The sequence below is a fragment of the Nicotiana tomentosiformis genome, unplaced genomic scaffold (genome assembly GCF_000390325.3).
Source record: "Nicotiana tomentosiformis unplaced genomic scaffold, ASM39032v3 Un00227, whole genome shotgun sequence".
Classification (NCBI taxonomy): Eukaryota; Viridiplantae; Streptophyta; class Magnoliopsida; order Solanales; family Solanaceae; genus Nicotiana; species Nicotiana tomentosiformis.
In genome coordinates, this window is record NW_027174786.1 from 1 (window position 1) to 27,421 (window position 27,421).

General features: G+C 28.3%; 1 protein-coding gene across 3 annotated transcripts; it reads right to left on the reverse strand.

Annotated features, from left to right (window-relative positions):
• Positions 1–6,516: 6,516 nt before the first annotated feature.
• LOC117275867 (uncharacterized) lies at positions 6,517–12,126 on the reverse strand. Of its 3 annotated transcripts, XR_011413221.1 has the most exons (3): positions 11,640–12,111; positions 6,934–11,414; positions 6,517–6,760 (listed from the first exon to the last, which is right to left on the reverse strand). XR_011413221.1 is itself a non-coding variant. In XM_070192519.1 (2 exons), the coding sequence occupies exons 1-2, from the start codon at positions 11,802–11,804 to the stop codon at positions 9,936–9,938; spliced, it is 1,644 nt and encodes a 547-aa protein (XP_070048620.1). In that variant the 5' UTR covers positions 11,805–12,126; the 3' UTR covers positions 6,517–9,935. The 3 variants fall into 3 exon arrangements, 2 of the variants coding, with proteins under 2 accessions (XP_070048620.1, XP_070048619.1); XM_070192519.1 differs by having other exon boundaries at positions 6,517–11,437; positions 11,663–12,126; XM_070192518.1 differs by having other exon boundaries at positions 6,517–11,414.
• Between the last annotated feature and the right edge of the window lie 15,295 nt (positions 12,127–27,421).

The window sequence follows — 27,421 nt, forward strand, 5'->3', positions numbered from 1 at the left end:
CTCATATTAGTTTGCATACAATTGTTTATAAATATGTATAATGCTATATTAAAAATGTATAGGTTAAATATACAGATATTATACCAGAACCTATAGTTATGACATATATAGTGTATTTAATTGTCACTATGAGTATAGACTTAATACCATGCTTATAGAAACCAAGATTAATACCCAATCATATATACCTATTATTGAAATTAATCATTATAATAGTTAATTAACATACTATAATATGTAATAATTAGGATATAATTATTATATACATTTAGTAATATGTTCATATGATTAACCAAATTGTCTAATAACTGGAATAATACAGTTACAATACTATATATGGATTATGTACATTATTAACCAATTACTTAATATAATTACCAAATAAATTATATTACTAATTATTAGTAATTGAACACTTTTATCCGTACATACTATGTTCCCATTACAAGTGTATTAAGTATATATTATTGATTAACCCAATTTTACTATTACTAACTGAGTATTATATGGTATATACCTATCATAAGTAATTGACATATATTTGTTATACCAATAACCATATATTTTCAGTATATTAACTATAATTTGGATATAAATATGATTTCATATTATACATATTTGCGTATTATAGTATGTTAGTATATTAAATAATAGGTTATAATTTAGGTTATTTCATATAATAGTAAGCATAAAGATATATATTATAACCTATATCATGGTATAATAACTAATTATGTAATATCTAGATAATTATTTGGTATAAATTACTACCAAATAATACCAATATTTAATAGTGGTATGATATAAGTCAGTTAATGATTATAGCTCATTATAATTATTATAATATATTTTTAGTGGTCATATATTACAATAAATTATAATATATCTAATTTGCATACATAATTGATATAATATGAATCCCTATGATACACATCATTTACTTATCATGTATAGGTATGATTATTACATATACTAATACATAATAGGATAGTATAGATATACATTGTACTATTTATACCAACTTAATTACGTATATCATTAGTAACTAAACATATACGTTAATATCAGGTTTAAATAATATATTGTAATTGATTAAATATTAATCACTACCTGTTATATTACCCTAAGTATAAGTGTTAATATCATTATAGGTTTAATACATAAGATAATACCAATAATCATCTCTGTTATAAGTGATAAATATTAATCATGATATAGGTTATAATATATATCTTTATGCTTATAACCCATATATAATAAATTAATTGTTATCTATTAAATATGTTATAATATAGTAATGTATTGTGTATTAGTTTAATCTAGAATATATACACAATCTAATGTTAATTATATGTATAATAATCATACCAATATTTAATTATATGTATTGATTAGGTTATATAACTATAAGTACAATACTAATAGCCTTATCGTACATGGTATATTATGTGTCCAAGATTAAATAATATGCTATTATATGGTTAAGCACTAGTTATCATTAAGAGGATATTACCATATTACATACTCAATCACTTAAATGAGCTATAATCATATATCCTAATCATATTTAAACTATATAACCATATAGTAATTATTATATTATATTGTATATAGTATAATATAATATACTATATTATACTATATAGTATATTAATTAACTATTCATATATATAATTTATATATTTCTATATAAATTATAGGTATACAATACTAATTCCCTACGAGTGGAAGTTGTATTAATTATAAGTAAACTGAATGATATTAATATTGTCATATGATAACTATTAACCCCCAAGCAGATTATATAACATTATTACTTGAAATGATTGCTCGTCCTGAGATGATATCCCTACTTTATTTTGCATTCTCGTGATAGACTAATTCATGTGCTCTAGTTCCTGGTTATTATATTCCTTCCTGACTTGTCCCTATTACTATTATGGATAGTAATATGATTAATAGATACATTATGATATAATATTATGGTAATTATAATAGTTATAATAATAATATTAATATGTAATATATGTCATTTATATATATAATAGGTTATAATTCATATATGGGATAATGATTGTTTATGTAATATATTGAATAGGAAATAATAGTCATGTGTATACGTATAAGGATATACAATTACTAATTATATATAATTATTATATAATTATAGTAACATCTAGTAATTACCATTAACTGAATATAATCAGTTAATGGTATAGATTTATCAAATTGGGTTATTTTAAACTAAACAAATAACCAATAAGAATTAATATGTATAGGTTACAATTATGATTAAATCTATTAATAGTTAATCATAATGAATTATAAGCTAATATAATTCACAATTCATCATAATCTATATAATATTGATTAATCGGTAATTAACTCACACTCAACCACCCGACATAATATATAAGTTAGGTTCGAAAGTAATCATTGTAACTGGTATTAGATGAATTGATACTTATTTATGTTGTATCCTTAAGGTTCAATAAAATATTGCTAATTTAATATGTGAATCATATATATACACTAATATATGATTTAGTGGTCATAGATTATATCTATACTATTATATGGAATAAATATGATTAGTGTCACACCTCCTTTTTCCTGAAAGGATAGGGGAGTTTTTCCAATTAAAGTGACATTAATCGAAATGAAATTATTTATTTATCAGAGTCACCACTTGGAATAATTTATGGTGTCCCAAGTCACCGGTTTATTTTAAATCCCAAATCGAGGAAATTTGACTTGATTTATGGTCCGCGAACACAGAAGACCGGGTAAGGAATTCTGTTAACCCGGAAGAAGGTGTGAGGCACTCCCGAGTTCCGTGGTTTTAGCACGGTCGCTCAACTATTAATAATTGGCCTAATTATCTGATTTATTACATGTTTAAAACCTATTGTGCATTTTTAACCTTTTAAATCGCTTTTAATTATTTATGGAATCTGTTTGAACAAGTTGCGATGTCGCACACTCGTTGTTTTTGAACACATTGCGAATCGCGTCACATGAAATGCACCCGCGGTTTACAACATGTTTGTTTTTATTATTATTTGAAGTTATGGTCGGGTCACATGAAATGCACACCCGAATTGGAATTTACGTATCGTGACCTTGCAACGGGAACCGTACCCATAGTCACGATGATTTATTATTAATCGCGCCTAAAGCAACTAGCGATGGTTTATAAGTTGTTTAATTACCTAAGCTTGAGATTATTATGAGGTCATGAATTATGGATATGACATTGTTGGAAAAGTGTAATTTTAAATTAAACATACATTCTAACGACACAATTAGACAAAAAAAAACATAAGCAAAATAATAGGAAATGTTCTCAAGCCCAATTTCTTTTCTAACTTCAAATAAACTTCCTCGACCAAATCCCTTTTCTATTTTATCAACCTGAGCCTAACTCACTGTGTGCTTATAATTTCAGGCAAGATTGCCACAACAAACCATTTATATGTAAAACCAACTTAAACCCAAATTCTTTTCCTAATTAACCAACACAGTAGCTCAAGTTAAACAATAAAAAAAAATTAATCAAGCAAGCTCAAGATAATAGTGACTTAAGTACCAACTAGACATGAAGGCTAAACTAAAAACAATAGCATACTATATCCCTGCGGCGCACCAAATGCCTAAATCAATTTCAACTCAAGTCGTTTCCTTCGCCATTTTATTTACCGGATAAGTCACGAAAGTTTCAGTGATATAAGTCAAAGTTGCATTGAAATATCAATTCATCCTATTCACTGACACGAATTAAGACATTTAACCAAATAATGAAACTAAGACAGCAAATGCAAACAAACCAACATAACAGAATACCAAAATCAATCAAAATCCTTCACCAAACCAGAATAATAAGATGAAATAAGATGAAGGTTTGAAAAGTGCACCTTTACTGTTGCACACTCTTTGAAAGACTGTATTAATGAAAAAAATATCGAACAAATCCTTAAACGAGCAGATGAACCTGCGATCGGAGACCTCGATCGGCGACCTCGAAGCTCGCAATCCTTCAAAAATCAGACCACAGAAATAGAACCTCTGTTTCGTATGGAAAAGAAAAGAGAGATGACTTATTTCTTTTTGAACTAGAGCCTCATGGAGAAATTGGATTGAGAGGGGGAAAACGTGGTTAATGATTGGCGAGGATGAAAGGCTGCGGTTTGGATATGAATTTAGTTGCAAAATCAGAGAAAGGGATGGAAAGCTTGCTTCTGCTGCGCCGCTATCGATTTTCTCACGTCCCCTCCATTATTCTATCTGATCCTCTCCCAGACTTCTTTCGTTCCCTTTCTTTTGGTTTCTGCCTCCCCCATTTTCCCCCCTTTTTTTCCTATGGTTAGCTTTAGGTCTATATATATAATGTGTGTGGGCAAAGTCTTGGAGAGAAAGAAATTCAGATCATGAAAAGTGTATGAATGGATAAAAGATCCAAAATAAGGTGCAGGTGATTACTCCAGAATAATCACGTGAGGGGAGAGAATATGCCTTATGAGTTAGTTATTTTGGGATAGGGAGGAATCTTGACTAAAAGACAAAATCTCAACAAGATCAAAAGAGTTGGCACAATTTGATTGGTTCTTTATTCTTTCTTTTTTTGATTTTCTTGTAAAGGATAACAAACAAAAAAACAAACTTTTAAAATATTATTCCTACTAAATTGAAATAGCAAAATTAAATATTAACTAGCTACTTCCAGTCAAGGAACTATTAAAAAGAAATTCCAAAATTACTAACATACTAAAAATAAGAGGAAAACAAATTTTTGTGTGTTTTCTTTTCTTTTGCCAATTAGAATAAAATTGTATACTCTATCAATGTGAATTTTTTTTTTGTTGATTTTTAATTTATCTAAAATAAACCTATAAAAAGGTGAAATAAAACTACAATATTACGATTAAACTTAAAACTATTTAAATACTAAAAAGTGAGTTAAAAACTCAAATATAGTCAAAAATTAGGTGCTCACAGCTGCCCCTCTTTGCTTGGAAACATGAAGAGTTTTCAGGCAAAGACAAAGTGAGCCGTGTGACTAATTTTTGACCATAACATTATTCAAAAGAGGAAGAAAATAAAAGAAAAAGGTGCAACCAAGTCCTTGTTTTGGACAGCCTACATATCCCGGGTTATACGGGAATCAGGTCGCGTGTAGTTCAAGAGGTGAATGAAGTGATGGAGTGTGTGGAGAGGATGAGAGAGTCGAGTTAGGTATCGTTCCGTCGAGGTTCCGGTCCGCGGTCCTGTTATTACATCAAAATCAAAAAATGAAAAAAAGACTAACTAAGCCTGTCAGCTATGAGTTACAAGATTTCTATCTATAAGTCTTCTGAAGCTTGATCTTGAGGCTTGAATGGTTCTTCATGCAGACTTTTGATTTGAACCTTGCTGCTTGCTAATTGCAGGTGCCGATTCATTCTTCTACAGCTTCTTTGGATCAAGACCGGACATGCAGTGCTCGTGTATTCAGCCATGTCTTGAGCAGTTCATGTCTTTCATCGGCTTATGCATTTTGGATTCACTTCTCTTTTTTCTTTTTCTTTTTTCTTTTATTCTGGATTGAGACTTCTTCCTTTGGTCATCTCGGACTGTCAGCTCGCATTCTTGAGGCGAGCTTCTGCTACTTCTAACTTGAATTGAATTCTTAAATGACTTCCCTCATTCTCCAGGTGGGCACCTGATGACTTAAAACTCGAAATAAATTCCCTCATTCTCTAGGTGGGTGTCTGCTGACTTAAAAACTTGAAACAAATTCCCTCATTCTCCTGGTGGGCGCCTGTGATGACTTAAAACAGAAATGAATTCCCTCATTCTCCAGGTGGGCGCCTGATGTTGACTTAAAACTTGAAATGAATTCCCTCGTTTTCCAGGTGGGCACCTGTTGCTAACTTAAAACTTGAAATGAATTCCCTCGTTCTCCAGGTGGGCGCCTGATGCTAACTTAAAACTTGAAATAAATTCCCTCGTTCTCCAGGTGGGCGCCTGATAATAACTTGAAAATTAAAACAAATTCCCTCATTCTCCAGGTGGGTGCCTGATGACTTTAAAACTTGAAATTAATTCCCTCGTTCTCCAGGTGGGCGCCTGCAACTACAACAAAACGGAAACAACAAAAGAAACTTTTTCTGCCCCATTTTACACTAGGAAGAATTGTGAGTTATTAGCAGAACTATAAATTACCTATGCTATTGATGAAGGATGCAATGATGAGAGCAAAATTGAAGACTCGACTAGGATGTGTCTCCTAAAGAAATAAAAATCTGAAAAACCCAAACTAGAAAGTGCATCTCCTAAATTTGAGATTGAGCTTGCAGAAAACTATAAACTAAGCTTGACTAAACTAAAAACTGACCCTATTTTCCAGTCGGGACCCCTGATTTCAAGAAAACTAAAGATTGATAATTTAAGAAAACTAAAAATTGACCTTTGTTTTTTTTTTCAGACTTCCTTTTTTTAAAACTTATTATCCTAGGAGAAAATTTATCAGACTAGGTCTTTTTATTTTTGTATCTTAGGAGAAAGATTCATCAGACTAAGATTTTTATCCTAGGAGAAAGTTCATCAGACTAGGTTTTCTATCTTAGGAAAGAGATTCATCAGACTAAGACGTTTATCCTAGGAGAAAATTCATCAAACTAGGTTTTCTATCTTAGGAGAATGATTCATCAGACTAAGATTTCTATCCTAGGAGAAAGTTCATCAGACTAGGTTTTCTATCTTAGGAGAAAGATTCATCAGACTAAGACGTTTATCCTAGGAGAAAATTTATCAGACTAGGTTTTCTATCTTAGGAGAATAATTCATCAGACTAAGACGTTTATCCTAGGAGAAAATTCATCAGACTAGGTTTACTATCTTAGGAGAAAGATTCATCAGACTAAGATTTTGATCCTAGGAGAAAGTTCATCAGACTAGGTCCTTTTTTGTTATCTTAGGAGAAAGATTCATCAAACTAAGATTTCTATCCTAGGAGAAAGTTCATCAGACTAGGTCTTCAATCTTAGGAGAAAGATTCATCAGACTAAGATTTCTATCCTAGGAGAAAGTTCATCAGACTAGGTCTTCATTTTTAGGAGAAAGATTCATCAGACTAAGATTTCGGTCCTAGGAGAAAATTCATCAGACTAGGTCTCTTTTTTATTATCTTAGGAGAAAGATTCATCAGACTAAGACGTTTATCCTAGGAGAAAATTCACCAGACTAGGTTTTCTATCTTAGGAGAATGATTCATCAGACTAAGACTTCGATCCTAGGAGAAAGTTCATCAGACTAGGTCTTTTTTTGTTATCTTAGGAGAAAGATTCATCAGACTAAGATATTTTTATCCTAGGAGAAAATTCATCAGACTAGGTTTTCTTATCTTAGGAGAAAGATTCATCAGACTAAGATTTCGATTCTAGGAGGAAAAATGTGAAGAGCAATGGCAATATTTTATGCACACTAGCAAGACAAATAAAGGCAAAGATTTGAGAAACTTCCCTTTTGTCGGCTCTTCTCTTCTTTTTTTTCTTTTTCTTTCCTTTCTTCTTCTTCTTCTTTTTTTTTTTTTGGAAACCCAAATTCCTTGCACTGCTTTGTTCCTGTTTTAAACAAAGAAAATTTTGTCAGTTTTAAAAGTGGCGGTCGGTTTGCGGCCTTGAGTCTTGGGTGGCTTGACTTTGTGATCATCCACTTTTGGAAGACTGACTGCATTGGTAATTGGCCACACTGCTGGGAGACTCTGTTGTTCCTTACAAGGGACCTTTACTTTCTGTATCAAACCTGATTGTTTCGCTCCCAATGCCATTTGTGTTTTGTGGCTCAATCAGCCTTATCTCAAAAAAAGAGATTTCTTTTCTTGGATATCCTTTTCAGATATCTTGAATGGCTTTTGCTTTTGGAGCAATTTTGTCTCTCAGGGAGAATCACAACTAGTAAGTGTCTTTTGCACAATGTGCCACTTCATAGTCCTTGTTCGGTACTACAGGGAATCCCTGATTAACCTTGAGGTTATCTTTGCTTGCTTTAGCCAAATAGGCTGACAAGAGTCTTTTGGGGGAAACCTTCGTATTGCACGAATCCTCAAGACATGTTGGCTGTAACAACTGAGTGTGCTGGCCAAATTTACTTTGTGCAACTGAAAAGCTGGTAGCAGATTTTGAAATCTTTTCTTGCTTGTTTTGACAAGGACTGACTCAGAACGAATGAAACAATGATGCAAAGAAACAATATTAACAAGAAATATCCCTGTCGGGAAGGAAAGGAGGAAGATTTTTTTTTTGGTGGGGGGGGGGGGGGAGCTAGCCTTTATGATCATGACATGCATTTTGAACTTAGCGGCCTGATCTTTCAAACTGTTCAAATCTTTCCTTTTACCATTCCTATGACATTTGAAGTCGGGCTTGTTTGTGCCAATTCTTTGCATCAGCTTCATGACTCACTTTCGACTAGTGGTGCCCCGAGGGATTTTCACCAACAAGTCTCTCTCATTTATTCATCTCTGCTTACCGTCGTCTTACAGTGCCCGTGAGGGTTTTCACTAGTAAGACTCTCTCATTTTTTCTTCTTTTTTTTTCTTTGTGTGAGCAACTCGACAGTGTTCTATGTCGTGTGACAACTGCTGCTCTTTGCATGCGTTTCTCGGCATTCTTGAAGGCATATCGGGAGGTCTTTATTTGGAAGGTTTTTGAATAGGGTTGGAAAGATGGGTCGGCATGGAGGCTCTAAGTAGACTCAATATGATGGGTTGTACACTTTACAACTCTTGGAATCGACTCTTTCAAAAGTGAAATAAATTTTTTGCCCCAGTTTCTGATACTGGGGATTTTTTTTTTTTTGAATTCTTATTTGATTGGACCGAACCGTGTAAGGCTGCCTACGTATCCCTTTTTTAAAGGAATCAGGTCTAACGTAGTTCAAACATCTGACCTAATATTGTTTTTTTTCATCTTTCTTTCTTTTTCTTTGTCTTTCCTTTTTTTTCTTTTTTTTTTCTTCGTTCTTCTCTTTTTTTTTCTTTTTTTTTTTCAAAACAAGTTGCCCCAGTTTTTATTTTCTGGGGGCATGAACTTTGACTGTTGTTTTCTTATTCTTTTTTTCACTTGAACTTTCTAAGATTCTCCCCAGTTTGTACTCTTGGGACATGAACTTTTCTTTTCATTTTTTTTATTTTTTTAGACTTTTAACTCTAAACTTGATTCCAAAAGAGGGTGGTCGAAGAAAATAACACAGGCTCAAAAGGGGTAACAAAGGGTATGAAGTGTTTGGGTAGCAGAAAAAGGGCCTCCTAGCCTCTAGAGCGCCAATCATGGTTTTCTTTCGCGACATATCATTGATGAACATGTTTGTCCTCTTGGTGTGTCGTGGTCGGAAGACACTTTTCACCCATTAATGTCAAACTTTCCAATAAACTTCAATTGATTCTTCCTCAAACCCGACCTTCACAATGATTTGAAGGTAAAGATCATTAACCTCCACGGGTAATTTTATTCGAGCTTAATTCCAAAGTGTTTCAACTCTTTATTCATCCTCAAAAGTTCTTTTTTCTCATTTATCCAATTCAAGTTTAAGTTAGTTTTCTAAGATCTGGCCAAAAATTCCGCATGCATGTCATATCACTAAAACTAGCAGAAAAAGAACTAAGCATGGAATGACACAAAAGGACAAACTGTATTTCATTGAGTAAACAACAAGACAAACAACCTAAAATCCGAGTTACAACCCTAAAATAACCCGGCTAATGAAAATAGCAACAAAACAGACATACAAGACTCACACAAACAAAATAGAGGGATAGAAGAGTTTGACTCAATAAAACAAATAAAATCTGGATCACACCCAGGAATAACCCAGATAATAGAAAAAACGTCAAAACAAGCTACCAAGATTCCTTCCTTGTAAGGAGGGAATGACTTTTCAATTGCTAAGCTTGACATTTAGCTACAAATTTGCTCATCAGAATCACCATGGCCTTCTCCAATTTCAGTCGGCAAGTTCCCAAGAGAATTCTCATACTCCATGTCACCACACATCATCCCTACAAAGTGTGCATCATCATATGCATGTAAAGGATTCTGCGTGATATTCTGGGTGTCATTATCTTGGATCACAATCAGTTTTTCGTGGATCATCCTTTCTATTTCTCTTTTCAAATCCCGACAACTTTCAACATTGTGCCCCTGGGCATTGGAATGGTATTCACACCTTTTAGAATGGTCAAAGCTTCTTGCACGTGGGTCCACATGATTTGGAAGAATAGGTGCAATCATGTCATAATGCTTTAATTTCTCCAACACACTTGCATAGGACTCTCCTATTGGTGTAAAATTATCTTTCAACCTTTGTTCACCTCTATACCCCTGGCTTGATTGTGGGTTATAGGGCACTTGAAAATTTTGTGGAGGCTGGTGGAGAATTTGCGGTGCCGGTGCTCGCCTTCTGGGGTGTCTTGGTGGCTGGACAACATACTGAAATGGAGCAATAGAGTATTGTGGGTTCTGAGGTGGATAGTAGTGCTCAGGGGAATCATCAGAAACTTGATGAGGCTGCTCATACCTTCGAGATGTTCTCCTAGGACCTCTTCTTGACCTTATTGTCATTATGGTTTCTTCATCCTTCTCATTCGTGTCACTAAAATTATCAGATTCAATCTTTACAGCCTGAGTTGCAGCTTTGAGAACTGCTTGACTTATAATTTTGCCTGTCTTAAGGCCATTCTCAACCATTTCCCCAATTTTGATTGCTTCCGAGAAGGATTTGCCCACTACAGACATCATGTTTTGAAAATAATCTGGCTCTTGAGCCTGAAGGAAGACAGTGATTAGCTCGTGGTCATCCATGGGTGGCTTAACTCTAGCCGCTTGCTCCCTCCATTTAATGGCATATTCCCTAAAACTTTCAGTTGGTTTCTTCTTCGGGTTTGAAAGGGAATTGCGGTCTGGGGCGATATCGATGTTGTATTGGAACTGTTTGACAAAGGCCTGGGCCATGTCATCCCAGACATGCCAGTGAGAGGTTTCTTGATCCATAAACCATTCGGAGGCTACCCCTGTCAGGCTTTCCCCTAAATAAGCCATTGTTATTTCTTCTTTTCCCTCCACACCTCTTAGTTGATTACAATACCTTTTCAGGTGGGCTATGGGGTCTCCGTGTCCATCATACTTTTCAAATTTGGGAGTCTTGAAACCAAGTGGCAAACGAACACCGGGGAACATACATAGATCCTTGAAGGCAATACTCTTCTGACACGTCGACCCTTGCATATTTTTCAACTTTTGTTCTAAGCTTTTCACTCTTTGGGTCATTTCTTCTTGTGCCATGTTTCGGGTAGGCTTCTCAATCTTTGAAGGAAGATCAAATAGATACGAGTGGTACTCAGGAGAATGGTATTGTTCTTGATGGGTAGCAAATTGTGACTCATGACTTTTCTTTTGTACCACTGTTGGTTGTGGGATAGTGAAAACGGGCATAACAGCAGTGATTGTCTGATTGGTTGTCAATGGCACACTTTGGGAGCGCGCAACAGAAGTTCCAGCTGTAGTCGTACAGTTGGGATAAAGACTTAACCCAAATGGATAGGATCGATCAGACAATGAGAGAGGAGTGGTAGTAGTCGAGATGGGTGTGAATTTTGGGAAAACATAAGAAAAGGGTGGTCCTTGACCATTGGCCAATGCTTGACACATTTCAGTCATTTGCTGTTTCAGTATTCTATTTTCCTCAACCACAGTAGACTCTTGTTGAACCCTCTGACCCTGAGTCTCTTGACCACTTGTAACAGCTTCAATGTCAGTTGTCAATGACATTTTTCCTTTGGATCTTATATTGATAGCTTACCACAAACCGACCACTTCAAACTTTCTTCTATGATTCAAAACAAAAGGCATGTTAGAATGGACTCAGTCGGTCCTTATTATCAACATCATTTTTTTAACAATTTTTTTTATGGTCGATCGAACCTGATGTGGGTTGCCTACGTATCATATGGGAACATGAATCAGATCGTGCGTAGTTCGGGAAGATTAGAAATAAAGTAAATAAACTAATTCTTTTGGATTTTGATTTTTTTTTTTAATTTCCGAAAGAAAGACTTATAAATTGCAGAAAGAAAATATTTTTAGAATTTGATTTGTTTTTTTTTTCTAATTTTTCCGAAAGGACTTCTATATAAGAAAGAAAAATATTTTTTGGCTTTTCATTTTTTTTTTTTGTATTTTTGGGAGAAAGACTTTCTAAACAAAATGTAAAAATTTTTTTTTTTTAGATTTTGGTTTCATTTGTTTTCTTTTTCTAATAAAAGACTCCTACAAATAAAATATTTTTTTTTGGTTTAAAAATTTTCTTATTTTTTTATATTTTTTTGGGATTTTCTAAAAAAAGACTCCTAAAGAAGGAATTAAAGGAAAATATTTTTGGATTTTTTTTTCTTTTTTTTTTTAAAAAATGGGGGCCGAAACCGATTAGGTTTGCCTACGTATCTCACATCCGGTGAGAATCAGACCCGCGTAGTTCTGCCAGTTTTGACGGAACAGGGGAAACAATGACTTTTGAAAGTATTGGCTTATTTTCTCTCTTTTGTTTTTTAAAATTTCCGCAGAGTTTCGAAATGTTTCAAATACCTACCTCACTCTTGTTTTTTCTTGATTTTCTTTCCCTATTCTAGAAGCCGGTCAACATAAAGCCGAAGCAAATGAAAACACAAGTAGCACGTAAAATGCATCAGGATGGTCTTTTAATTTTTTGGGTACACCTGTCCTAGACGGACCCAACCCCTGTGTTGAGTCCCCTAAGTCAAATGCACGTGATGCAAGTAAACGTACCTAATAGGGATCCGGCATGAGGCTATGTTATTCTAAGTTTAAATCCTGGGTGTATTGTTCTAGACCTGGCTTACCCGAGCGGATAACTCGAGCCGGGGGGGGGGGGCAGCGTACCGGGAATACAGAAGCTTCACCGGCTTTGCAACTTGTCCGAACCTCGTTCTAAAATTAGGATATGACTCTAACAGAAAAGAAGCCGCGCGAAGCGCACGCTTCCTAGAAAATTTAGAAGACTCAGAGAGAAGAGAGATTTTCATAACAGTTTATATACAGCTCACAACAATATCAAAGCGGTAAAGAGAGGCAATTAGCACATTAGGCTCAAACAAGTAATATCAGACAATCATGAAAGCCAAGCATAACAGTTATTCTAAGCTCGAATTCTGAACCCTGAACCAGAGATTCTGGGTTCGATCCCCAGCAGAGTCGCCAGAGCTGTCACACCTCCTTTTTCCTGAAAGGATAGGGGAATTTTTCCAATTAAAGTGACATTAATCGAAATGAGATTATTTATTTATCAGAGTCACCACTTGGAATAATTTATGGTGTCCCAAGTCACCGATTTATTTTAAATCCCAAATCGAGGAAATTTGACTCGATTTATGGTCCGCGAACACAAAAGACTGGGTAAAGAATTCTGTTAATCCGGGAGAAGGTGTGAGGCACTCCCGAATTCCGTGGTTTTAGCACGGTCGCTCAACTATTAATAATTGGCCTAATTATCTGATTTATTACATGTTTAAAACCTATTGAGCATTTTTAATCTTTTAAATCGCTTTTAATTATTTATGGAATCTGTTTGAACAAGTTGCGATGTCGCACACTCGTTGTTTTTGAACACATTGCAAATCGCGTCACATGAAATACACCCGCAGTTTACAACATATTTGTTTTTATTATTATTTGAAGTTATGGTCGGGTCACATGAAATGCACACCCGAATTGGAATTTATGTATCGTGACTATGCCACGGGAACCGTACCCATAGTCACGATGATTTATTATTAATTGCACCTAAAGCAACTAGCGATAGTTTATAAGTTGTTTAATTACCTAAGCTTGAGATTATTGTGAGGTCATGAATTATGGATATGACATTGTTGGAAAAGTATAATTTTAAATTAAACATACATTCTAACGACACAATTAGACAAAAAAAAAAACATAAGCAAAATAATAGGAAATGTTCTCAAGCCCAATTTCTTTTCTAACTTCAAATAAACTTCCTCGACCAAATCCCTTTTCTATTTTATCAACCTGAGCCTAACTCACAGTGTGCTTATAATTTCAGGTAAGATTGCCACAACAAACCATTTATATTTAAAACCAACATAAACCCAAATTCTTTCCCTAATTAACCAACACAGTAGCTCAAGTTAAACAATAAAAAAAAATTAATCAAGCAAGTTCAAGATAATAGTGACTTAAGTACCAACTAGACATGAAGGCTAAACTAAAAACAATAGCATACTATATCCCTGCGGCGCACCAAATGCCTAAATCAATTTCAACTCAAGTCGTTTCCTTCGCCATTTTATTTACCGGATAAGTCACGAAACTTTCAGTGATATAAGTCAAAGTTGCATTGAAATATCAATTCATCCTATTCACTGACATGAATTAAGACATTTAACCAAATAATGAAACTAAGACAGCAAATGCAAACAAACCAACATAACAGAATACCAAAATCAATCAAAATCTTTCACCAAACCAGAATAATGAAATGAAATAAGATGAAGGTTTGAAAAGTGCACCTTTACTGTTGCACACTCTTTAAAAGACTGTATTAAAAATACCGAACAAATTCTTAAATGAGCAGATGAACCTGCGATCGGAGACCTCGATCGGCGACCTCGAAGCTTGCAATCCTTCGAAAATCAGACCACAGAAATAGAACCTCTGTTTCATATGGAAAAGAAAAGAGAGATGACTTATATCTTTTTGAACTAGAGCCTCATGGAGAAATTGGATTGAGAGGGGGAAAACGTGGTTAATGATTGGCGAGGATGAAAGGCTGCGGTTTGGATATGAATTTAGTTGCAAAATCAGAGAAGGGGATGGAAAGCTTGCTTCTGCTGCGCCGCTATCGATTTTCTCACGTCCCCTCTATTTTTCTATCTGATCCTCTCCCAGACTTCTTTCGTTCCCTTTCTTTTGGTTTCTACCTCCGCCGTTTTTTCCCCCTTTTTTTTCCTATGGTTAGCTTTAGGTCTATATATATAATGTGTGTGGGCAAAGTCTTGGAGAGAAAGAAATTCAGATCGTGAAAAGTGTGTGAATGGATAAAAGATCCAAAATAAGGTGCAGGTGATTACTCCAGAACAATCACGTGAGGGGAGAGAATATGCCTTATGAGTTAGTTATTTTGGGATAGGGAGGAATCTTGACTAAAAGACAAAATCTCAACAAGAACAAAAGAGTTGGCACAATTTGATTGGCTCTTTATTCTTTCTTTTTTTGATTTTCTTGTAAAGGATAACAAAAAAAAAAACTTTTAAAATATTATTCCTACTAAATTGAAATAGCAAAATTAAATATTAACTAGCTACTTCCAGTCAAGGAACTATTAAAAAGAAATTCCAAAATTACTAACATACTAAAAATAAGAGGAAAACAATTTTTTTGTGTGTTTTCTTTTCTTTTGCCAATTAGAATAAAATTGTATACTCTATCAATGTGAAATTTTTTTTTTGTTGTTGATTTTTAATTTATCTAAAATACACCTATAAAAAGGTGAAATAAAACTACAATATTACGATTAAACTTAAAACTATTTAAATACTAAAAAGTGAGTTAAAAACTCAAATATAGTAAAAAAAATTAGGTGCTCACAGTTGCCCCTCTTTGCTTGGAAATATGATAGATTATATCTATACTATTATATGGAATAAATATGATTAGTATTATAACTAATGTAACATATATATTATTATGATTGTATATCAACTAATTATCTATTAAATATAGTGTAGTGAGGTTATGATTGTTCGTGACCTATCAACTTCAGCTCATTTGGTATCATTAGTGTTAGTTAAGTAACTTACGATATATGAAATTGTTAGGTAGAATCATGTATTATATAACATACTTAGTCTTAAAAAAGTATTGTATTGAATCATATAATTACATTGAAAGATATTAATAGGTCACTAGGTAACTATAATATATCATTACAAATACATATAGTATATAGTAATTATATGCTTATGGCCATACCTTAAATAACCTAAACAATGTGTATATATTGGTTATAGCCTAATCATTAAACTTTCCCCCATATCTTATCATACTATTACACTTATGATTAGAGTACCTAATATAGTATATGCTATAATGATCGGATATAGTTAGATATAGCATCCGATCATATTTAGTATTTGATTTAGAAAGTTAGTAATTTGTTATATAACCACGTGCTATTTGAAAATTCATTATATGTATATCATATTGTTATGTATTACCCATTATAGTTATTATATAATATTATTTGGTACTATTATATAATAGGTTATAATAGTATAATAGACTATACCTCGTGTGGATACAATCTGATTTCTATATGGGCCAAGGTTTTTTGAGGTATGGGTTGGTATTTGGGTCCGAAAATTGGTTTAGGATAGGTCTATGAAATTAAATATATGAACAAGTGAATAATAGGTTATGTTGATAGGTTATAAATGACGAATAATTATATATAACTTATAAGTAATCATAGTAACCTATAGTGTTTACATAAGTATACCAACATTAAGATAAATTTGTTAAATTACTACGTAATTAAATGCCTATACAATATCATATATTACTATATGATATAAGTATATGTATAGATCAATAGTATTGTATAATAGATATATATAATTAGTATATTCTATTATACTAATTATAATATTTAATTCGAATTTAGTTAACTAATTTCAATAATATTGTGACCTAATGAAGGCAATATAATTGAGCAAATAGGCTTTTCTATGACCTCTTAACACACAAGTCATAAAAATACCTCAATTCTTTAGTACCATAGATTATATGAACTGACTAAGAGTACCATAAACTCGTGTGGTATCATAGGTACAATTATATTCACCTATTAGGTAACCTATGTTAGTATGTTACCTATATGCTGTACGTATATCATTCTCTTTATATAAGAATTGGTGATTGAACATTTAGTTATCAGTCATAGTCAGTTTAGTTCACTATAATCCATTATGCTCTAATTATCGTTAATACGATTTGGGTATAAAGAGAATATCCATATGTGGCATTTAGGTTAAGTGTATATATATTTCTTTGGATTTTCAAAGTTTGAAGAGTCTATATGAAGTATGCCTTCCAAGGTTTGTAGGTTGAATGACTATAGTATTATATAGATCCCGATGTAGAAAGAGAATTTGGATAAATTGCTCTCCAAATATGACTATTATGAAATCATATAATAGTTACATGCTCTTAATAATACTCCGGGGGGTGCTGTACGTATTCACTATACCACCATATGATCCGTACATTATAAGTCAATGGTGGCATTGAGGTAAATAAACGTTCGAACATAGGTTACATCCACGGGTTCACCTGCTTGGGGGTGATTGAATCATATAAAATAAATTTTCAAGCATAATACCAATGATTATATTTCAAATATTCTAATTTCATGTATATACTTGATACTTATGTTGATATAACCAAATATCTATTATAGTATAATTTTCTCAAATTTGTATTAACATAAGATGATAAATTTATACTATCGTATAAATGGATGTAGACCATAATTATTGTCATATATATAAACTGTACATAGGTTACTATTATTGATATACTAAATTCATAAATTATACAATTATACCCAATCATATTGTATAATTAATGCATAATAAAATTATATATTAAGTTAATATTAAGATAGTCTATATAGGTATCATACATATACTGGTCACATCATACATGCTCTTAACTATAGGTTTATGTGGAACCTATAGTTATCTTTCATATATTGACTTACATATATTAATCCAATATAGTATACATTATGTATACTATCTAGTAATAGATAGCATTAATTGGTATATACTATAATCGATAATAGTATTATTCCGAAATATATTACAATTATGTGTTATTATCATATATACATCTCAAGTATAAAAATATGTATGTGGTTATATGAGATATAGTGTTATCAAATTATATATTACCAATTATAGGTATTGTTATACAATTATTTAACCTAATTGTATTATACACGAATATAATACAACATTAATAATGTATATAGTTTACTAATTAATGTATTTATTGACTACATCTGGTTACTTATATTAATCGGTATATACAATAATTTGGTCATACAGATTATTCAATTATGCTATATGGTTAATACAATGCATAAGCCATATCAATTAGAGTGTATTAACCATACACTTGAGATGTATATATGATCAACATTTACCATAATAAATTACCTCCTGTATATAATTTAACCCATTTCATATCTCATATTGTAATTATGATTAATAGATTTAATCATAATATAAGAAGTACTATCTAATACTTATTTCTGATAATAGTTAAAATAATCATTATAAATCCAATTCTTAGTATATTCAGACTAATATACTAGTAGTATATTAATATTGTGAAAGTATAATAGTGATTAATCCGATTTATATTACTATACCTAATTACTAACTATCATATTCATATTAACCTTATAATTATATATAATAATTATTTGTTAACTATAATAAGTACCATAGAATATAATAAGTATATATACTATATAGTAACCAATTATACGATATAAATACTAATTGTGATGTACTAATTATAAACTTTAGTATTAATGTATCATCATATAGGTCAGGATTATCAATTTATATACTTATTGTTAATCAATACTAATATATAATATTATAATAGATAATATAGATATGTATATATGATTATGTAATATACCAACTACATTTAATGTAATCAACTCAGGTTAACCTATGATTGAAGGTTTACTCATACTACCAATAGAAATATATAAGCATAAAGATATACAATTGAATATCATATAGGTTAATCATACTATACCTATACTTGATGAGTCTAAATTATAATGGTTTCATTAATTATATATACTCGTTATCGTACATAAGTACCTATTAAATTGTAACCAAGATTAACGTTGGGTTGATATTATAGGTAATTATACCATAACTATTAAATCTAATAATATTACTATAACTTATAATATATCCATATATATTAATATCACTAAACTGTATAATTATTATCACGTATTAATATACCCAAATTAATGATATCATTATCTAAAGTATAGGGTTATATTATAAATTATTACATATTATATAATTGTACAGTTACCAATGATGGTTATATAATGAGGTTATAATATACCTACACTATTACATTTTAATACAATAATTACCTATATCTTTTAGGTTACAATCATATATATAGTATAGTATTTCACCTATTAATTATAATACTATTTTGATATTACGTACTATTGTAATAATACCATAAGTTATTCATTATATGTACTATATTTCATATAAGTATATTACAAGTGTATTAATTATAATGAAAACTCAATATAAATAGTTAATATTACTTAACCATATTTATATATGATAAAATATGCCATCAAATTAAGTAAATAGGTATGTGTATAACTTAATCTTAACTATTATCAATATGTAATAGTTATAATTATTTATCACTATATGTGGATATAGTATTATAATTAATTATCCATATTAACTAATGATATAATATACCTTATTACCATATCCTAGTAATACATTATATCATATATATCTAACATTTAATGTATATCATATTGTTAATGCTATATCTTGAATTACTATAATCATAATTAGGTAACATGGGTTATAGTACTAATTATATAAAATTGGGTTAATCACTATACTATATATAATTATAGTAATCATATTATGTAGTTATGATAAATGAGTATAATATAAGAATGTATGAATTAACTGGTGTATTATATCAATATGTATATTACAATAATATAGTAATTCATGATTATGAATATGTAGTTAACTATTTAATATATCAATTATATGATATACAATGATAACATATAATGATATAATAGGATATTACTGATATCCTATTATAATTACCATTAACCTATATTAATAATATTTACCTAATAGATAATACCTTAACATATAGTATAAAGGTTATATTTGTTACCATTAATATGTAACAAATATATTAGTATACTTTGATAGATCATAATTCTATTATATAATAATTACTATATAATGATTATATGATTGTATGGTATGTGATTACACTAAATTAGAGGTTAAAATTAATAATACATAATTGACATATCCAATTACGGTGTCACAATATCATTATATAACATATATGATCATAATATAATGTGACCTATTACTAATATTTCACATAACTTATCGTAGTGAAATCATATGATTATTATGATATAGTAACTATTATAAGTAATAATCATAGTATATAATACTCTATATAACCATATATAGAGTATATCATAAGTTATACTATGATATACCAATTTATATTATAATTGATAATTTATGATACCTATGTAAATATACCCTAATTAATCTAATATTATGGATATTGATTAATATGTTATGTATTTATTGATGAAATATATACATATGTACTTATAACCTTATCATATTCTATGATAGTTTATAACCTATAATTAGTTAAGTATTATAACTAGTGCTCAATATAATTGAAAGTATCAATTATAACCATAGTTACTATCATATATATTATTAACTATCTAAATTATTATGTAGATAGTTGTCATTTATAGTATGACCATATGATATACTTTGTTATCTATTAACTTAATAATAGACCTATTTATTTAATTTGGTTAAAATAGCAAGTTGGTATATGAATATTGTCATATATCTATATATATGATAACATTGATATAATTCTAACCATATCTTTATTCACTTGTTACTAGTATATGTCAACCTATGTGCCCTTCGTATAAGTTTAACAATATGAAAGATAGTCTGACTATAATATGTTATTCAAGTGTATACTTATAATAATAGTTAACGTTATGATTATTATCGTATATCTACCTGTTATATTCAGGTAACACATATAATTGTAATGTAGTTTATACATTATGTAAAGGTCATAATTTATGTCACTATAATTATAGGTATTATATGGCTATATATTGTCATATACTTATACAATTATATGACAATTTGGTTATCATTAATATGACAAATAATAGGATACTATATATAAGTCCAAATAATTAAATTCAATTCATTTAATTACTCTATATTTGTAATTGTATAATATTATAGTGATTATAATATTATGACTTACTAATATATCGCATATATGTTACTATGCTATAATAGTGAATCTTTCATATTTGTTATATACTATTAATATATTTCACCTATTAGTTAATTATTACTATAGAAATATTAGCAAAGGTATTATTATAATAACAATTTTCATACCTTAGCACTTGATATTATAGTAATCATGTATGAGGTATTTCTATAGTATGGCTGAAATACACTGTTCATCAAGTGCATGAATGTTGCACTTGATGAATAATGTCAATAAGTATACTATATCTTAATAATTATATCTATATGTAACAAAAGTAGTTATACCATTATATAGTAATATAGTATTGTTATGTGAATTAGAGTTAAATGTAAGTATATCATAATTGTTTTATATCTAATAGTTAATAAAACCACATGTATATTAATTATATGTAATATACTTATAATTATTTACACTAACATATGGTATTAATAGTTAACATATTTACATAGTTAATATCACAAGATATGTAGATATTCAGTTTATAACTAATTACATTTACCTAATATAGTTACCTACTTGAAATGTACAATTAGGTACATTATATGTTAGTGTATTATCAACAATATCTGACTTGTCCCTATTACTATTATGGATTCATTACATATACACCTATGATTACGTATTTACCTATATTGTCTTGGGTGATTATTTTATATAGTATACTAACATATAAGTATACATTGGTTATTAGCTTATTAATGATTTAAATAAGTTAGTAATTATGATATATTATTCATACTATATTGGATATATTAAATAACAAATTAGGTTAATGAATAATATTATATCATATTATGTATCCGTTAGTGCATACATTTAATATGGATAATTATGTTTATATTATCATTATTCACAATTATATTATGTGAATTCACCCAAGTATTATACATATACATTAATACTTGGTATGATACCTATGTAAATATAATATAGGTGATTGATATCTCCAGCATATTTATTATAATGATTATCTTATATGGTATCATAATCATATGGTATATCTTATATACACAATATCATTGCATACAATTGTTATTAACTAATTACATTGGGATCTATATTATAGTATATACCTATAATATATGAACCATATTATGCTATATTATACATAGTATATTAATAAATATATATCTATCAATATATCCTATATATCCTTATGATAAACTATAGCATAAGTCCTATATTAAATAGTATAGTGATAGAATAGTATATTAAATTGAAAACTAAATACAATAGTGTATTATCATAGTTAATCATACTATACCTATACTTGATGAGTCTAAATTATAATGGATTCATTAATTATATATACTCGTTATCGTACATAAGTACCTATTAAATTGTAACCAAGATTAACGTTGGGTTGATATTATAGGTAATTATACCATAACTATTAAATATAATAATATTACTATAACTTATAATATATCATTATGATATAAAGATTATGATATACTGGTATTAGTGAATTGCTATCCTATTACTATGTGAATAATATTATTAATATTTAATAAACCATATATAACCATAAATACTATTTATTCATCAATAATTAATTATTTATTGTTATTAATACTATGATTGATAACTTTTGAACACCTATTAGTAATATGAAAATTACATATCTAATTTGTAGTAAATATGAGATAATTATTATGGTCAATATATACACTATGAAAATATTATAATAATAGTTATATCTATATATGTACCGATATATATTAATAATAGACTATGAATTATTAGGTAATTAATAAGATATCATAGTGAATTATAATATAATATTTAATAGATTAATTAAATTGGGTATTATAACCCATAATATCTATTTTTACTATATGTATCATAATTAACTAATATACCTATACTTATATTAATATATCAATATACCATAGTTTATATTAATATGTAATACTATACCGTATATACAACTATAATATGTAATTGATATGTATATCATACTAATATCAATAATGCTATTAATCATAATTATAGCATTATATGAATCATTTAGGTATCTAACATAATCATACTATATTATGATTAATATAAGTTCTACATTATGATATCAATACATCATATAGGTACATAATTATATATTAGTGTAGATTTTGGATATTTACCATTATGTATTACCATATTAACAATATAATATTTATACTATTTATTATAACCATACCACTGTTATAACTATATGTTTATACATATTAATAAATATATCTATATATTCCGGTAATATACATCTCTATAATATTTAATTAACAATAGGTTAACCCAAGTTATATTAACTATATATATAGTTATTATAGATAATTAACACATATATAGTAATTAGAATATGTATGTTATCATAATTAAGATAATAAACTGAATTATGTATATATTAAGTACACTTATGGAAGTACATATATTGTTAATTAAGAATTACATAATTATAAGTAATATTTAACATAATATAAGTTAACATAACTAATAATATTCACCTATTTATCCATGGTTATGGTATAATATTGATAATTACCTATATAACATTAAATAATCACTAATTATATTATATCATACTATACTTTATATCATATACTTATGTTCTTACCTATATCATTATGATTACCATATACTATAATATAATATTTAACTTACATTATGTGATTATTATCTAGTAATTGTATATATTTAAATTATCTATTAAACATAAGTAAAACTAATATGCATGTTATAATAAATATGTACATAATAAATATGCCTATAATGTTTATGTACCCATATGATTTGATACTTAGATATTATATCATAATATATATACATATAGGTTCAATAACTAATTTACTATAAATATATAGTTATAAACTATATTAGTGATAACATAAGTAAGAATACATTACTTATGTTTAATAGATAATTTAACCCAAATTATAGTATTTAATGATATGATAATATATCATATGATTATTTAGTTAATTAGTTAATGATCATATAGGGTATGTTTATTATGAGTGATTATACTATAAAAGATTGTGTGATATAGTATATATCATTATGATATACATCATAATATATAACTAATTATAATCATAACATATAGGTATCATATAGTTACTATATATGTTGTATAATGTTAAATATTGGTTATAATTATATATTATATTACCCATAGTATATTATGTTACCAATAGTAATATAACTTTAGCTATAACATAATTATATCATCTGAGTTATATATATACTATTATGATACGTTGGTAAACTTAAATTAGTATGATTATAAGTATCATAAATAATTGAATTTCCATATTATCAAATATAATATTATATTTCATAATATCACTGTAATAGCTATTGTATATAGATACTAATATACTATAACTAAGTATCCTATATTATAACATATAATGATACATAACATGTTATTAATAGGTCACTAGTACATTATGAATAGTTAATAGATATTACTATGGATACCATATATCTTATTACATAGTTATAATTTATGGGTACCATAGATTATCTTCATAGGTTATAGTATGATGGTAGTTAATATTCATTAACTACCATTATATAAGTTAGTTACATATTCTTATATTATACTAATTTATAGGTAATTAATGATAATAACATCATTGTGATTATTACATATATATGGTATACTAGTATAAATATTGGTATGTAAACTACTATGGTAATATATCAATTACCTCACTTGTACTGTATATTACCATACATATATACAAATAAGATAACAATATAATCATTATATATTGGAATCGTACGGATCAATATTGAGATATATTACAAATATCAATAGTAATATCTATTGATATATTATATAATCACATATTAACGTATATACATATTACATAATATATCATGTAATATGTATTATAGTAATATAATAAACAATGAATTGATTATTAATACTATATAACTAATGTATATCATAATAGTTAATATGGGTTAATTATAGGTATCAATGTTATAACTAAGGTAATAAATAACTATCAATAATTTAAATGGTTATTACATATAACATATGGTAACTATGATTATAACGTATACTATAATATGACCAATAGGTATATGTTTAATAATATGATTGATAACTTAAGTATTATCATATCATACATATAGGTATAATATGTAAATATACTAGACCTGTTAATTAATAGTAGTTATCATATTATTAATATGTAATTATCAATAATCTATATGTTAACCTATTGGATATATTAGATTTAATATGCTATCATTGTATATACGTTAATAACTAGGTGCATTAAGTATGGTGAATATTATACTACATAATATATGTACCCATAATACCCGTATTCTCTTTACATATATTATATGGTATGACATTATATTGGAATCTATTATATTGGGTCATTATAATAACTAATATACATTAATTCTTATAAGTATATATACTATTGGTTTCATATATGTTATGATTGATATAATAATATTTAAGATAGTTATTACTTATCATAAGAACTGTATACCATAAGATGATAATATTAGCCTATATTACATATTAATTTAACTATATATCTTAATATATTATATAATTTATATAATAGGTAATATTTATAAATACTTGTATTGATAATTAATGATAATATGCATATAGTTATTATCGTAAGTATCACATACCCAAAATCTATGTAGTATCAATTATGTATGGATATTATACATATATAAATTAACAAGTTTATGAATTATATAACCTATAATATGCATTCTATAATATTATCATAGTTAATTGTATTTATAGTAATGATACTATACTATACTATCATTGTATTTAATAGTTAATAGTATGATTAACTATTAATCATATTATTAATATAATGAATAATAAGATAACATATTATTCATATAACCATATTATATTGGTACTTATATTGATCATATTATATATAGTATATATGAAAATTGATATAATTTAATCGTATTCTAATCATAGTATATTAAATACAATAGTATATTAAATTGAAAACTAAATACAATAGTATATTATCATAGTTAATCATACTATACCTATACTTGATGAGTCTAAATTATAATGGATTCATTAATTATATATACTCGTTATCGTACATAAGTACCTATTAAATTGTAACCAAGATTAACGTTGGGTTGATATTATAGGTAATTATACCATAACTATTAAATATAATAATATTACTATAACTTATAATATATCATTATGATATAAAGATTATGATATACTGGTATTAGTGAATTGATATCCTATTACTATGTGAATAATATTATTAATATTTAATAAACCATATATAACCATAAATACTATTTATTCATCAATAATTAATTATTTTAGTATAAAATAGTATATAATTACTATCCAAGAGTATAATGTGATATATATTATAATAGTTTCATATTATAATATATATGGTGTTGTACTATGACTTAAGTATGTATACAATATAAATACAATATGGTTACCATATACTCATTTATTGGTATAATGAATAACATAATTGTCTAATATATATCTTTATGCTTATTATAAATATCATACACTTATATATCCATAATAAGTATACACTATTACCAGTAATAGTATATAATAAATGTTATCAATAGATATACCTATTATGTTAAGTAATTATGTAATAATACCGGTAATTATACTATTTTATACTATAATAATTATAAGGTAATTATAATAATACTTAATAGTATATAAGTATGAAATACTATTGACTATATATACCTATCTTGTATGAATATACCATCATATATTAAGTGAATGTACGGATAATTTAATTGTAGAATTAGAGCTCTTAAAACCTATAATAGCATAGGTCTATGAAATGTTGTAATATACCATACATTAATCCTCTTAGTCTATCACTACTAAGATAACAGAGATAAATATATCTCATAGTTAATTACCATATTATCTATCACAATATTTGTAATAACTCTAATATGATTATAGTATGAGGTATATATTCGTTAATATGTAAACCTCTCAATAGATATAATTATTATGGTTAAGTAATATACTATAGTGTAATAAGGTATCTATAATGATATTAATATAATTATTTAATGTAATCAACTCAGGTTAATATCTATATAATATATACTATAATGATATATATTTAATACTATAATTGAAATATATAGTATTATATTAACCTATAATTAACCTTCACCAT